The sequence below is a fragment of the Colias eurytheme genome, chromosome 23 (assembly GCF_061535395.1).
Source record: "Colias eurytheme isolate Ceu_HAF_F1 chromosome 23, ilColEury1 Martin Lab GWU primary, whole genome shotgun sequence".
Taxonomy (NCBI): Eukaryota; Metazoa; Arthropoda; class Insecta; order Lepidoptera; family Pieridae; genus Colias; species Colias eurytheme.
Window position 1 is genome coordinate 4,602,817 of NC_143002.1, and position 17,558 is coordinate 4,620,374.

Genomic DNA, 17,558 nt, shown 5'->3' on the forward strand with positions numbered 1-17,558 from the left:
ATCTTGTTGTTGGCTCTAAAAAGCAACTCTCCCACTTGGACGAAGAATATATCAGGATTTGTGTAAACTCCATTTCTATAGAACGGGTTGCTGTTGCTCGAAACTTGGGCATCGATTTCGACAGTCAGTTAAGGTTTGAAGATTATGTTATTAACATATCTATTTATTATTATTTATCTTATTTCATACTCCTTCCATCAGAGGCGCAAACTAGTCATGTGGGTATCTGGCAGAATTACCAGCGTTGTGGAGTTTGCCTCTGCAACATTATGCTGAGCCAGGGCCTTTTTGCAGCTACAATGCAAGTTTGATATAATTAATGTCAGTTATAATTCGATTGTTATCATATATTTTATTTTTGTATTTTTTTTGTATTTTTTGATGGTGTCTAAGAATGTATAAGCTTATCATTGTGTTGTTTGGTTGCAATAAATCTTTTTGTATTGTATTGTATTGTATTATTGTAACAGATAGCGTTTACAATTCTTATTATCACTTCTGACTATTTATAATTGTCTGTACGCAATCAACTTAAAAAGAGCTAAACTCTTAATTAATGGTCATATGGTTTCATTAACAGACAGAGTGATGCATGGGTAAGAAAATTTAATAATTGTTAAGAATTTTGTACAATAAATTAACTGGATTTTTTGTGAAATTAGCAAAATCTGACAGGAAATATCATCACTGAACAATATTAACTGTAAAGTAATGAATTACATAAAATAATAAATTGATTGATCTTGTTAAAATGTTAATAATTTATATCGAATAAGATTAATATTAACTGCTATTCGATTAGTCTAAGAATATAATATAATACTCATATGTATTGAATAAAATGGACAAATGACATTAATGATGTTATCAGGCCATTATTTACGTAATTGAAGTTATTTTATTTATATATGGTAATTAATTTTTATATTTTATACAATAGACGGTTAATCATATTATTTGCGAACAAACAATTAACTGCCTAATACAAAATACATTTTAAAAAGTCCAATCTATATAGGACGTTTTAAAATGTATTTTGTAAAACGAAACCTCTCTACTGAAATACTATAATAATAATAGTTTAAAAAAACTAAAAAACACGCTTTTTATAGAAAACCGAACTAAAAAATAGAAAATTTTATCAAATTAGTGTATTGTCATCGGTCCTCAATAAATCTACAAAGTTTGAACGAAATCTGGCCGTTTAAAGTGGGTCAAAATCGCGCCCAAAGAAGTCGGTTACAAACAAACATACAGGTGAAGCTAATATAAAGCGTGTAAAAATCATTTGTTACCCATCATGAGTGGACCGCACTTGCTTATGCTTAACCAAAAGTTGTTGTACACTCAACAGAGTGTTATTTTTTATAATGTTGAATGCATAGATTTTGCTTGTATTGGGTAAATGTATGGTTCCATCTGTTTGCCAAAATATCTAAAATTTCTCAATTAAAGGAGACGATTTGTTTTGTTTGGAGAATAGGCCCACCTCAATTTCTTAGCGTATATTAATGAAATGTGTGTTAATTTGTTCCTTGAAGTCCCCAGATTATAGTGGTGAAATTACTTTTACATGTTTTAACCGGAATCTTTAGAAACACGATGTGCAAACATTTACCTCCTTCCTACATAAAAACTAACTGATAATGAGCGATTTGTCTTGTGTGACCCATCCGAATCATTGGGTTACAATATATTTAAATGAATGTTTAAATAAATATTAGAAAACATCACATACATTGTCACGATTCCAAGCTCGGAAATCGGAAACAGCGAAGTTACCACAAACACAGAGACCCGATTTGGTTATATAAATAGTATAGAAAATAAGTGATATAAGTGTGTGTACCTCAAGTTTCTGGACCTTATGCGATTTTAGCGAATGGGAAAACTGATTAAATAAGAAATTATTAGTTTAGTAGGTAGGTAGGTACGTGATTTATGACTAGGAGTAGGTACCTACATAATATTAAGATAGGTAGCCATTTGCACAGCTATGCTATTATTCATGTTCTATTGTAATATTAAACGCTCTTAAGTTGTAGCAATTACATTTTAAAATAGGGAATAAAACATTGTTTATGTTAAAAACATTACAACTACGACAGGAAGAATCTGACGTCTATCAAAGCAGCCAATAGATGTAACGTTTCGTTACACGGATTTTTTTAGCTTAGTAGAAACAAATTGTTTTATTTGATTAATAATTACAGGATTTAAAATCGCTATCAATCACATTCTTCCATATAAATAGGAATAAAAACAGTTTCTAAAGTGATTTGTTTAAGGCAGTTTTTTTCGCTTTTTGGTTTTATTTTCATTATATCGATAAAAACGTTTCGTTCCAGTTATTTTTAATGTTGGCCATTGTTCTTGGTTTCTAGACAGCAGGGATGATATCAAAATAAAGCTTTTTAATTCGATTTCATGATTCCGGTTTCGTTTGTAAAACAACGAAGCTTCAAAATTCATAATATAATTTTATATTTTTACACGTTTTTTTTTATTACTATACGTTACCGAGTCTTGGTGGGCCCACAAAAAATAGTCTCCTTTCGAGTTTCAATTTTAAAACTTTTCGAGTAAATAAAAGAGACAGCTATGTCAATAACATCCATACAAAGATTCTTGGTACCTATTTGTAATATTAAATACCAACTTCTGAGTAACCGGACTGCTCATAAAACTAATAAACTATACAGTGTTTCATAAAGCTGTATAAAAATGGTGATAAAACCAATATTGTGGATCAAGGAACGTTATCAATACAGAATGTCGCACATGAGTAAATTGAATCGAAATCAATTATTTACAGCTATTGTTATTTCTTATATTAAATCGCGTGCGGTTTTGTTCGAACGATTAATTTCCTTTTACGTTATTTATGAATAATATATAAATTATATTATGTTATTAGTTTTACAAATCAGCGCGTGTGAGGCGAATAAAATGATTTATTTTATGCAAGCGTATTTGGATTTGTTTGTGGTACATTATTATGTAAGAACATGTTGTTTTGAATAGGTATATCTATCTATACATAATATTATAAAGCCCAAGAGTTTTTTTATTTGATCGCGCTAATCTCAGGAACTACTGGTCCGACTTGCAAAATTCTTTCGGTGTTAGATAGCCCATCATTTATCGAGGAAGGCTGTTTATCATCACGCTAAGACTAAAAGGAGTGGAGCGATGCGGCCCATGCGGGGAAAACCGCGGAGCGCAGTTAGTAAAATTTAAGTATATACTAATATTATAAAGTTCAAGAGTTTGTTTGTTTGTTTGAACGCGCTAATCTCAGGAGCTACTGGTCCGATATGAAAAATTCTTTCGGTGTTATATAAGCCATTTATCGAGGAAGTTGCTATAGGCTATACTTTTATCATCACGTTAAGACCAAAAGGAGTGGAGCCGGTAAAACCGCGGGGCACAGCTAGTTGGTAGATATATCTATAACTTATAAATATTGTATTAATTCTGTAGCGTAACTAACAGCTATTAATTAAAAATGTGAGGTTAATTGGCTTTTAATTTAATTAACATGATAAATATACTCTGTACTTGTACTTTAAACAGGTGAAAACAAACGAAATATAAATAAAAAAAGTTGTTAACCTTAATTTTCCAGTAGGCAGGTAGGTATGTAGTTACATAAATATATATATCACTATCTTTTTAATTAATTTGATAATAATTAGAGCAAAGAGAATAAGAAAATATATTTTTACTCGTTAAATAGAATAAGGTTATGAAATGTTATGCACCATCTTAAAAGGGATATTGTTAAAATAAATTTTGGCTGACGAACTGTCAAGGGAAAAACAAATATATCTACAGTACCTACCGAGTTTAGAAATTCTGCGCGATTGTAGATACTTAATAAATTGTAGATACAATAAAAAAAAAATTAAAAAAAGACGTGTGGCACTCGGGGACTGCCGCGGTAAAGCTATTGCATGCTATGCCTTCAAGCCACACCTCCGAGCCCGTCGGAGTGGGGAGCGTGAGGTTTTTTCGTTACGGAATTTCTCGATTCGGTCCCCGCGCTCAAGGCCCGCGATAGAAGCTATGCAATAGCTTAAAAAGATACTTACGGTGCATTTACATCAAACGAACATAGAGCTAAGGCTAGAGCTAGAGCAAGTGCATTATTTCGTGATCTTTTAGTGTAAACGAAAACTCGTATTCAGTGTTGTTCAGTATTAGAACATTGCATATAATATTTTAGAACGAAAAGAACTACGAAAGAGCTCTACGCCTGTTTACACTAAAATAATTTGACATAGTGGGGTTAGAATGAGCATTCGATTGATGTAAATAGGTAGATACACCGTTAGAGAAGGTAAGTTGAACCTTATGTAAGAGTGTTTTGTATCTAGTAGGTAGTTAGTAAGGTCTTAAATACCAAAATAAATATGCCAAAAAGCTTATAAATAATGTTTTTAATAGGCCCAATAAATTCCAAAAGCCTCTAAATTAAACAAAATTGATTATTTTAGTCGCAACGGGTGACTCAATTAGCTTAAAATGTTGAATAAAATATTCATGTTCATTAATTTATGAATTTATTAATATTAAACAAAATATATGATGTGTAAATCATTTAAGCGTGTAATAGAGTTATTAAAATGTGATTAAATTTTTTACTAGAGAGGAAAAGAGATAGAGATAGAACCGAATAACAAAAATTTTCAGTGTTTCTATAACTAGCAGAGGTTTATCTATTTGTAAATTTGCATTTCCCTGTTTTTGCATTAAACCAGCTCTGTACCTATAATCAATACGGATATTGGATGTATAAAATTATAGGCAATTTCGTTAAGTTATAATATAAAAATTGTAAATGGAATAAGGCACATCAATACATCTTTAATTAATGTCTTTAAGTTTTAATCCTTAACCTCTATTTTAGATCTTGATGTAAAAAGAAGAAAAGTAGACAGTTGTCTAAAAATTTTTTAGAAAAAAAAAACAATTCCCTAAAATACTGTCAATTGACAAATTTTTTACCGTCCTCGTAAAATTTTAGTAACTATTGCTGTAAGAAAATATACAGTAGATTAATAACGGAATTAAATTCCGTCTATTTTACACATGATATAGTGCCCTTTAAACCTGTCACCAGAATCAATGATTTCGAGTAATTAACAACATTTTTTATACTTCCAAATATTAGCATATGTAATAAATTAAATGGTTTACGAGGTTGTCTAATAATAATTAGACTAATCATATGCAGATGTCGCATGCTTATATGGCATGTCAATCAAACTATGACAGAATCGTTTAGTTTCATTAGTATGCCAAACATGTTACTGGCTTTTAATTAATTTGATAAATACATTTACACAATGTTATTTGGAGTTCCGTAAATGTATCTTCGTTTCTTTTTTTTTATTGACCGAAAATATTGTTTTTTTTTTTTAATTATGTAATTTGTCAACTAGATATAGGAGGCTCTTTTCTTGATAAGACCTAAGGATGTAAAAAAAATAAAATAATCGTTTATTTTCCACCATTATTTACTACATACATTTAATCACCCAGGTTCCTAATATATTTATATACTGTACTGTAGTATATAAACTGTTTTTCAGGAGCCTCTTTTCACACTAAGATGTGACACTATATTAGATTGCCGTATCACGAGTTCATTCAGCTAATTAGAGAGTACCTAATGATTTGTAACTACCTACATATTAAATTCATGAAATTCGTAAAGGCATTTAATTCCTTGAATTAAAAAGGACATTTATAATTTATATTCCGTTCTTATACTTCTGTTTTAATTCAAATTAGACTTTGAGGCTTCTTTTCTTTTTAATTTATGTAATTAATTTGACGTTGATTAATTTAATGTGAGGCATTTTCTACTTAACCTTTGTCTAGCCTATTAAAACAGTGACCAGCTTAAATTTTGGTTTTTATATTAATGGTGTTGTTTAACCAAATAAGGATATACCTACTAAAGAAAATACGCAACTTTTTTCAACAAGACATTCGTTTTTAGCTTCAATCGAAAACATATAGGGAGCCGGACCTAATGTTATTGTAATTTTATTTATTTATTAATATTCGGTCCGGGTATAAAATACATTCTTTGATTCAATTAATAAGTCAGTAAAAGACAAGACATTAACAATATCAACAGAACCTATAGATGAAAAAGATTTCAACTGATATCTGAATTTTCGTAAAAATACTTATATTTTTAACAAATGGCGGCCCTAAGTCGAAGTTCATTCACCTTCAAACATGCATAAATAAGTCGTCATATTCAGTCTAGACAAATGCCATTAATTTCTCCGCTAGGTGGCGCTGACACATCATCGTTTATCACAATAATTAACGGATTGACACAAATACTAGGAAATGCGCGGGAAATAAAAAATGTGATAGTTAAAATACCAACTTTTATAATGGACGGCTAATAGAAAATATTGTCGCTAATTGGGTCGCAGGAAGTCAGAAATGTGGCATATTAATTTATGGGGTATTTTTTATATTAATATTTGCGAAACGTGACAAATATTGAATGACAAGGAAGCAATTGTCAGTGTTTCTGATCATCGAATTTTTTACAATTTTGAAAAAAAAACATTAATAAATTAAATAAAAATAAGTATAACTATAGAGAAACGCTAAATTTTCAACCAACGTGAAACAATTCAAAATGTGACGGTGATTATGTACAGATAAAAAATATGCAAACCATGCAAACCGAATTTTATATCCAGTAGTCAGCCATGTTTATTATAAAACAGTGTTTTGGCATAATTATGCGTTTCCGGCGTTGTTAAAATTAAGACGTTTTTGACGTACAATTAATCCACTGAGATTAAAACAAAGCATGATTATTTAACAACAAAAAATAGGTGCAAGTGCGTCTTACTTCAAGATTAGATATTCGCTCTAGCATCACCTCTGTTAAATATGACTGAGGGCTGATTTTTAAATCCTTGGTTAATACTTATACCTACTTAACCATGGATTGAAAAATCGGCCCTTAAAGAATATTTGTTATTTGTCGATTGAGAGATTGTGACAAAGAATATTTAAAACATCGTATTATAGGCGAGATGGAATTAGGTACAATGTCATTTATAATGTAAGCATTTTAATATTTAAATTTTAATGCTATATGAACTTAAAAAATTGTATTACCTAAATATGTATAAGTTTATAAGATACTCTGAAATATAAGTTAACTAGTAGCTTTTCTTCTGCAGCTTTTGCAGATATTTTTTAAAACATTCATTAATTAGAATCTAATCTTTCTCTAGATAGAGTTAATAAAAATAACCGTAGAACTGACACAGTAGCTTGTTTCATAATAAAAAATGGTTATAAAAGCAAGAATGCAAATATGCTACCTATTCTTTTTTGGCATAGCGACATTAGGAGGTACCTACTAAAAATAATAACTGTTTATAATTGGTTTATAAGTAACAAGTAAAAGTAAACAAGAATTGTCACCAATGTTCTCAAAATGAGTTGTTCCTGCGCGAAGTCAGAACGTCTTTGGGGCCATCTAGTAATTAGTACTAATGTAATATTATTAATTATATATTCTACCAGGACATCAGAATATGAATTTTCTGTGGTATATATAAATTATGCTACTAGGTTTCTAATTAAAACGAAGTACCGGTTTATTCGCCGAATTTAAATTAGCATACAAAGCCAAATTAACCTTTAAACTTGTTAACGAGTTTTTGTAATTTCTCTTGAATTTGTAAGTAATTTCAATACGGCCATGGCCTTGTCTAGAATGACCGATGTTTTTCCTTGCATATGCATTTATATACCTACCTTTTGTATATAAATTGTTTTTGTGACTTTAACAAAAAAAAAACTTGATAAATTATGTATTTTTTGCCATTTGTACTTTTCCTTTACCAATATTATATGCTTTATACTAGCTTTCGCTCGCGGGTTTGTCCGTGTAATCAAAGGATTCCCATGGAAATAAAAGGTACGTTTCAACGCCATAAAAAGTAGCCCAAATCACTAACTAGTATCTAGCCTCCTAACTATGTCCAGACACAAAAATCATATTATGAAAAAGCTCCGTTTTCACGTGAAAGATAAACAAACAAACATACATTCACGTTTGTAACTAACATTTCGACCTTTGTAACGTTACAAATAATATTATAATGTAGATATTTGTACATTTTTCATAACACTCTTTCCATCGAGAATTATTATAACTATAAGAGTTCAGAATACAAATATCGAATACATGAAAATTCTATTAATTAATTCAATTTCCTAAAGCAAAATTAATGTAAATATATTTAAAATGTGACACAAATTCAAGAAATAACAAAATGTTACTATTGTTATAAGTTACTTGTACCCTATATGTATTACAAACGGCACGTGTAATGAATTTATGCGAGTTGGCATTTGGTTAAATTTTAACACGTGAATATTTTGAATGTGCTTCATAAATTAATAAGTTATTGTTTGGGAATTAATAATTAATATGTAACATTTACAAAATGTCACTTTTTAATAATGTTACCATATTCGTAAAATTTTAAATAATGCTAATTAACACACTAAGCATTTCTTGAAAATGTTTGGAATCAAATAGCCTTAAGTATTTAATTTTTAAGGTTCCGTAGGTACCCACTGTCTAAGTCTGTTTGTCGGTATGTCCATCTGTCCGTCCGTCTATCAGGTTATAACTAATGAAGTGTGATAGATAAATATGTAGTTGAAATTTTCAGAGATGTTGTATTTCTGTTGCCGCTTTATAAAAACAATTGGTATCGAGAGTCCGACCTGCACTTGAAAGATTTTTATTATTTAGTATCCGTGCCTATGCACAGCTACTTAATTTGGAGTGAATCCTGATGATAGGAATAAGACATTTTACTGCGGTAAAAAACCTTTATTACAAGAGTTTAGAGAGTAAAGAGAGTTGAGGCTATAGAGCCTCGTACCTACTGACACAAAAATCATATCTACCACGAAGTCGCTCTGTTGCGACGTCAATGAAAGAAAAACAAACATATTTATAAATTTTTAATGTTATTAAAACATAACATCATATCATTAGCACGCTTATATTTTATTTATATTAGATTCATCTTTTATCTGTTACATTTGCATGTAATCGCCTCCTTTGCAGTCGATTTGAAGTACATTTATCAAGGATCGATAATCCATACTAATATTATAAATGCGAAAGTAACTCTGTCTGTCTGTCTGTTACTCAATCACGCCTTAACTACTGAACCAATTTGCATGAAATTTGGTATAGAAATATTTTGATACCCGAGAAAGGACATAGGATAGGTTTTATCCCGGAAATCCTACGGGAACGGGTTTTTCTTTGAAAACGCGGGCGAAGCCGCGGGCGGAAAGCCAGTAATACAATAATTTAATGGATTTATCTTATTAAAGCGTGTTTTTTTTTTATTAATTGTTTAAATAGTTTTCATATGCAGGTAGACTGTTACTATAGCACCTCCAATTAAATGTATAACAAAATGCTAATAAAATGAATTTACAATAGTCCTTGAATTGTTAAAACTTTCCAAACATTAGAAAAACTTATATAGTACAACAATTTAGTAGGTAGGTATATAGTTACTAACTATACTGAATTAAAAATCTAATTAATACACAATACAAAAGGAAGTACAATTCTGCATACATTTTGATTAAACTTTTGATTCACCTTGGCCTTACAATGTGTACCTATATATTTCTACTAGCTTTCCAGTTTTCACCCGCGGCATCGCCCGCGCAGTCAAAGAAAAACCCGCATAGTTCCCATTCCCGTGGGATTTCCGAGATAAAACCTAGCCTATGTCCTTTCTCGGGTATCAAAATATCTCTATACCAAATTTCATGCAAATTGGTTCAGTAGTTAAGGCGTGATTGAGTAACAGACAGACAGACAGAGTTACTTTCGCATTTATAATATTAGTATGGAATATGGATGTAACGACTTGATTTTGACCCACTAATTCAAACTTTGTACACTCATCAAGGATCGGTGACATTTTTTTTCTTTCGTCCGCCTGGACATTTTTTCTTTTTTTCTTAGTAAGGTTTTATACATTCCAACAATTATTGTCCTAATCCAAATGAATGAAAATCTAACCAATCAAAATTTTGAAATCGGTTCAACTGTTCTTTAGATAAGTTTACGTTTAATTATAACTAACCCAGCTTTTATATTGAGTACTAGCGGTCCGCCCCGGCTTCGCCCGTGGTACATATTTATGTTTTCTCTACATAAAAACCATCCTGGTACTTCAAGGAATATAATAAAAAAAGAATTATCGAAATCGGTCCACCCGTTCTCGAGTTATGCGCTTACCAACACATTTTAGGATTCATTTTTATATTATAGAAGATGTATAATGTATTTATGTAACTATGTAGGTACAGAATACAGATTCATAATATTTTCCGTATTTACCTTTATTGTTTATATTGAATATTGATAGGATAAACACTTGGTTAAAAATTGGATTAAGAGGCGTTATTTAGTTTCGCTATGTTTGTCCTCAATGGACTCCTAAATCTCTTAAACCGATTGCAATAAAATTCGCACACCATGTACAGTTCGATCCAACTTGAGAGATAGGATAGTTTAAACATGTAGGTACCACGGGCGAAGCCGGGGCGGACCACTAGTATTATAAATAAACTTTTCGTTTTGTAAGGTGTGTGTGTTTTGTTTCTTGCTTGTCACAACTTTTATGTGTATAATATGAAAGGTCCTTTTGGGACATTAAATTATGAAAGAATTGAAAATAAGTTACCACGCCGTGATTCGAAAATATTGTATAATTACTTCAAAATATAAAAAATTGAGACTTTTTATAGCATTTGCGCAACGGTGGTTAATTCCTGTAAAGGTCATAAATGATGCGTCTTTTGAATAAATATTATCAAAAATTCAAAGTCATTGAGCATTTACTCATAATTAATTCCGAACCTTCAGTCGAAATTAAACTTTTTAATGTTCTTTGTTTTGAAACAAATAATTTTATATTAATTCGACAATTAGCATACAAATTATGGTCAACGACGTTCTTTGTTTATTTGGGAATAAGAATTTATGTTTTGTGTGGTTTTGTAAAAATAAGAAATTTATTGTTTGGTACTACTGTGTACAATGGAGTTTTTGTTAACGAAACTCGTGAAAAGATGCGTTTAAATTAGGTATGTATATTGTTTAAATTGTCACTTTTGTTAATAAAATGTATGAGCCATTAAATGCGGAATTTCAATTTAAAAAAGTATTATTCTTGGATAACAATTATGTAGGTGTTAATGCTGATAGTATAAGCTCCAATAAAGTTTGAACTCTCTAAGATAGAGACGGACACCCTCTCAGTATTTTTTGGGGCAACAAAATATTAAATAATGGGTAATCTGAATCGAATAAAAATAATATAATTAACGTAAACTAGGTATAGATTAATTATAAAAAGCCGTTTATATAATATAGGTAAATCCCAACTTAATATTATGTATAAATGAGAAAGCAACTCTGTCTGTCTGTCTGTTACGCTTTACCTCTCAACCGATTTTGATGAAATTTGGCACAGACAATCTTTAGACCCTGAGAAAGAACATAGGCTACCTTTTATCAAAACCCCACGCGGGCGAAGCCGCGGGCGGAAGCTAGTAGGAAATAAAAAACAAAAGAGGTTAGTTTAGCAGCTAGCATCTTATAATGAGAATAGGGTGATTAATTGTGTCTGTGATTCGAAATAAGGTAAGTATCTTTATAGTAGGTATCTACGGAATCCGTGTCTATAATATTTGAAAATATAGTTTAGATACGTAGGAAATGATTGATAATATATTAGTTATACGTGAAGCAAAACCTTTGTACCTACCCTTTTTTACGGAAATTGCGCGGACGGTTATAGAGTATGAAATTTGGCTTAGATGTTATAGATAGACAGAGGAGAGGACTGCATTAAAAAAATAGCATAGGTAAAAAAAATATATCTTCTTATATATAAAATTCTCGTGTCACAATGTTAGTCTGCATACTCCTCCGAAACGGGTGGACCGATTCTCATGAAATTTTCTGTGCATATCGGGTAAGTCTGAGAATCGGCCAACATCTATTTTTCATATGTACCACGGGCGAAGCCGGGGCGGACCGCTAGTAAATCTATAAAAAATAAATACAACACGCACTACCGTGCATTTGACACACATGCAGGAATACTATGTACATATTTTGTTTATGGTCAATTTTTAACAACTGCGCGACCACTCGTGGTCTTCTTCATATTTTTCCTTCCATATTGGTTGTTTTTTTAAAAAAAGCTGTCATGTACCTAGTTGTATAGTTTATCCATATTTGCGATTATGTAACTACTAATTATACAGTAGCTCTGTTGGTATTCTACACATGCTAAAATTTGCATGCAAATCTATACTACTAATATTATAAAGCTGAAGAGTTTGTTTGTTTGAACGCGCTAATCTCGGGAACTACTGGTACGATTTGAAAAATTCTTTCAGTGTTGATAGCCCATTTATCGAGGAAGGTTATAGGCTATGTATCATCACGCTACGACCAACAGGAGTGGAGCCACGGGGGTGAAACCGCGCGGAGCAGCTAGTACTGAATACAACCAAATATTGCACATTGATATACTAAAAACTACAATGTAGAGCTTCCGCATTTATTTTAATAATATGTTGGTTTTACATGTTATTACGTATCATTAGAATTGAAATGAAATCTATAAAATAGTTAAGAAGTATTAATATGTGTACTATAAGATAAGGCCCTAGAAAGGGCTAATAGAAAATGAACCTGGAAAATTGGAAATGGGAAGTGGGAACGCTCTAGTTTCTGTTCGACTGGACTTCTGAATTCTGATGATAATAATTTCTTTCGTTTCTATGGTAAAAATAGTCTTATAAATTATCGGAAGCTTGTACCTACCTAATAAAAATGGTTGCAGATTTTTAGCCGCTACACTAGTGGCTAGAAATATTAATTACCTAATAAGAAGTAGCTAAAAATTTTCACAAATAGGCAATATTTTAAATCTGGTTTTCTCATGTGAAAATTCATAATTTTTTTCACATTTTCTTGACGTTAATGGTTTAATATATTTTAATTGCAAAACACTTGTCATTGTTAAAGGTCTGTAAGTTGGTAGGTACAGATAATAAATGCTTGTGACCCTATGAATTAAATGCAATTTATTAATTTATACGTCAATAAATATATAATTAACCTTTTTAAATATGTTTATTGTCATATACCTACATGTATCCATTAGCTTTAATCAGTTTTGGATTACCTATAATAATTTAAAATTGTACTTTATATCATTGTGGCTCATTAAATGGTAGAGTTATTTCCCATAGAAATTATGGCAATAGTCTGTAGGAATTTCATTTTTATTATAAGCTTTGAAATAAACAGACACCGCAATACTGTGGTATTACAATATTATTTCCTAGCCAGGTAAGTAATTTCATTTAAAAGTCAACAAACAATTGCTATTTTTCTTAAAAGAGGTATGTAGGTACCTATTTAATCATTCGGCAGATAAATTTCAAGAGAAGACTATATTATTAGTGTTAATAAAATCTAGCAATCTGCAAATTTGCAACACACTTAAGATACTCTACCGTCTACGTTACGAGTTACGACAATTTATACTCTAGGTACATTATTATTCTATATCTAATTATAGACAATCTTATTAGACATGTTATTATAAAACATTGTCGTTTATTATTAGTTACCTATCATGTCCAAAGTTATCTGTAAAAACCTGCGCACCTGCACGACAGGTAGGTATCTACTTATGTATGAATAAAAAAAGTTCTTACTATTAGGTGATCCAGCTCTGAACATGGGGTTGGGTGCCATCCAGGGGAAGGCACCAAACGGCCAAGCATGCGGCGCCGGGCCTTGGTAGAGCCGTGGCAGCAGCGGCTGTGGCACCACCACACCGCGACTTTCCATCTCCTCCCCATCATTCGTGCTCTCCCTTTCATCCCGCTCATCCCCAACATTCGACTCTACATCCTCTATATCTACGTCGCTGTCGTCGCTCTCCAACGCGCTCTCCGCGTCATTGCTCTGCAGCTCCGGCGTGTCTCTCGGCGCGCTGCTCTTGCTCCCCAGCAGAGAGTCCACGCTGAACGATATGCGGCCTCTCCCGCCCGTCTCGGCGGAGTCCGACCGCTCGCATTCCAGCGACGTCTTCATTTCATTGACATTTCCCGATCACCTCCCCGTCGGCCGTGACATTGACATTTTTCACGTGTTTAGAATGTGCCTTAATAATCAAAGTTCGTCAGTTCAAAGCTACGATCACATCACTGTCCGCGGAAGCGCGATTGAAATATCACAGTCACAGTGATTAATCACAGATCACAATTAGTGATTCGGTGCGCAGGACGCAGTGTCGCGAATACGTTCAAAAGCCGCGAAGTCCGCGAAATGATTCGCGTGGCGGCTGGCGGAGTAATCGCGTCTGTATTGGGGAGACCGCGGCCCGCCTTTCCCCACGCGAGAGAGACGCAGCTACCGACCGAGGAATTTTAATAAGCGGCGCGGAGCGAACGAGACGACGATACAATTCAACATGTGTGTAAACGCGATATTAAGTAGGCGGAGACCGTCGCGCTCAAATTAATCGCCTCTGTGGAATACGCCTTATAAAATTTCACGCTGCCGTTACAAATTCGACCGTATCTAAGTGCGCTAAGGTGTAGTTCAGCGTTGAGTGTATACAGTAATAGTGACGTGATAATAGTGAACACGTCAGATTGCAGTTGCTATTGTGTTGAATGAAAAAGGAGTAAATAGACGACTACCGACGGTGGAGGGGACTTTACGATTTAATTATTCGCGCATACGGAGGCATTTTGTAGCGAGCTAATGTCTCATTGTCTCATTAATATCTCGGGCCGGCCATGTTTGATTTGTTTATGACACGGGCGAGGTGCAAATGTTGATGTTGCTGGTTCGAATGTCTATTGTCTGGTGGGAACTGAGATTGGAGCGATGTAACAAACTGGAGAATTAATTTAGTAGCAAGCGACGCTTGTTAGCGTGTGCTTTGTAAGTTGTAACTTTGTTAAATGTTATGATTATGTAATTACAAGTTTTAATGAAAAATTATAGTGATGCTGAATTACAGGTCTCCATTGCGATTATTTGGATAACTATAGACGTAGCTAGGATATCTAGGTAATATGAAACTTCACCTTTTATTTCTTTTAAACGATAGCCATTTCTTCTCTTTAGAGAGAATTTATAAGTTTTATAACCTACTTACTACAGTAATAAATAGGGTATACCTAATAGGTTATATGTATGGAGAGCTCTACTCTACAGAGTAGAGCTCTCCCTACATACTCTACAGAGTAGAGCTCTACTCTACAGAGTAGAGCTCTCCCTACACTTAGGTAATGTTTTTAAGTCCTTAGTCCTTAGTAGATAAGTGACCCTTAAACCTATCACCTAAGCATAACGTGACATTACCTAAGAGCCAAGAGGATTAACAATATATCCAAATTAAACCATTCACTAACGATTTTGTCAATGCAAAATGCAATCCAAAATTAATGACATTAGATAAGCGAAATAAACAAGATCAAACGATGTCATTAAATTGACATAAATATGTCAAAGCCGGGATCAAATTGTTAGCGCTATATCGTTTAGTTAATCGCATTATCTGTGCATTTGTATACATTCTCGACCTTATTCGACTGGAAAAGGGTTCAAAATAGGAGCTTTATTTGCGAAAATCACGGACAGTTATTATAAAAGTGTTATGGGAAAATAGTTCTTATTACAATGGGATAAAGTTGATAAGTAATTGAGGTGTTCCCCTAGCCAATTACAGTGATTTAATTGTTAGGGACCATCGCTTAATGAAAAGAGTGTAATACGTTATCGGTTGTATGAAAATTCGTTTGATCATAAATGGTGGCATTATAAATGTTTTGTTTTTACTTTTTATGTTGATAACTTTGATTATTATTTTTGTGACGTAGGAAATTAGTTTGTTTGTTAGGTCGGTATTTAGAGTTGTTTTATTAGAATGTGTGGCAAATTTATGAAAATTACTAGCGGTCCGCCCCGGCTTCGCCCGTGGTACATATGAAAAATAGATGTTGGCCTATTCTCAGACTTACCCGATATGCACAGAAAATTTCATGAGAATCGGTCCACCCGTTTCGGAGGAGTAGGTATGCAGACTAACATTGTGACACGAGAATTTTATATATATAAGAGAATATACTTATACAGTACCTGGGTTTTAATACCAGAAGGTGCAAGTCAGTAGGTAAGTCATAACTAATAGGTAGGTAGAATAAAATATACAAATGCAGTAAAGTTAATTTAGAAGTAGGTAAATGATATTTTTTTTTGCTATGAATATGAATGAAATAAAATGAATGAAGTAGGTACCTATAGTTAATTGAGTACCGAAGTGGTGTTTTTATCCAGAATAACAGAAAGCTCTAGGATATTGCTTTATTGCTATAGGTAATATTTTCACGCTTGTAGTAGATAGGTACCTAGTACCTACTGCCTATAGGCACAGCACAGGTAGTAGGTACCCATAGGTAATATTAGATATAATATCTAAACATAGGTATTAGTTATAACTATTAGGAAATGATTTAAACGACAAAATTAATAAATAGACAGGTAAATATCTAATAATGAACATGAGGTAGGTACCTACCTATCTACTTTACCGAATTTATTACAAATTTTCTTTCACTGATTTGATTATTCTCATCTTATTACCTATACATAATCGTTGTTATTATTATTTATTTTATTAAACACTAAATTAAGAATTCGTTAATAACAAGCTTGGCTTATTCAAAATGAACAATAACTTAATTTAATTAGAAAGCGGTGAAAGTTGAAACCTTCTAAAATACGGCACTGAAAAGTCTTGCATAAATAAAGGAAAAAAATGCCTTACATAATAAAACTTGAGTTTCAAGAGGCCCTCGGCGAAGCGATTTAAGTGAAAATTTATACTGAAATAATACGAAAAGGGCAATCTTTTTGTAATAACGACTTTCATATTCCCGAGTGGAGCAAACAATTTAGCGGAGATGAGATATTTTTTTTATTAAAAACCGGGGACGAGGGGGATCGGCCATTACTCCGCGCGAAATGAGTTTTTAGTTAGCGCGCTTTTTTCGTTTATACGGGGTGATCTAATTGTCAAAGGCCAATTAATAGACAATTTGTTAGGTATCTATGTATTTGAAAGAAGTTCAATATATAGTGGTCTCGGAAGGTTAGCTCTTTGACTGATTTATCCCCATTAACAATACAATTGCCAGAAAAAAGCTTATAAGCTTTTTTATTTTGAAGCAATATACCTACCTACCTATACTTCCTAAGCGTTATTTAGTGAAAATTATAAGTCAAATCAGTTTAATATCATAATAAGACAGAAGGATAGGATGTAGCTGACCGTCTCATTAAATTTTAATTAACTTACAGGTTACTAGTTAATTAACATTTTAAACCTACATAACCAGTATGTAGGTAC

At 32.4% G+C, this 17,558-nt stretch overlaps 1 protein-coding gene across 1 annotated transcript in view; it reads right to left on the reverse strand.

Moving 5' to 3' along the window:
* Positions 1-14,545, reverse strand: part of LOC149898268 (uncharacterized) — a 29,491-nt gene extending 14,946 nt beyond the window's left edge. Inside the window, exon 1 of the mRNA XM_090115529.1 lies at positions 13,849-14,545. Coding sequence (XP_089971655.1) covers positions 13,849-14,230 — 382 coding nt within the window. The 5' untranslated portion in view covers positions 14,231-14,545. The remainder of the gene's footprint in view (positions 1-13,848) is intronic.
* Between the last annotated feature and the right edge of the window lie 3,013 nt (positions 14,546-17,558).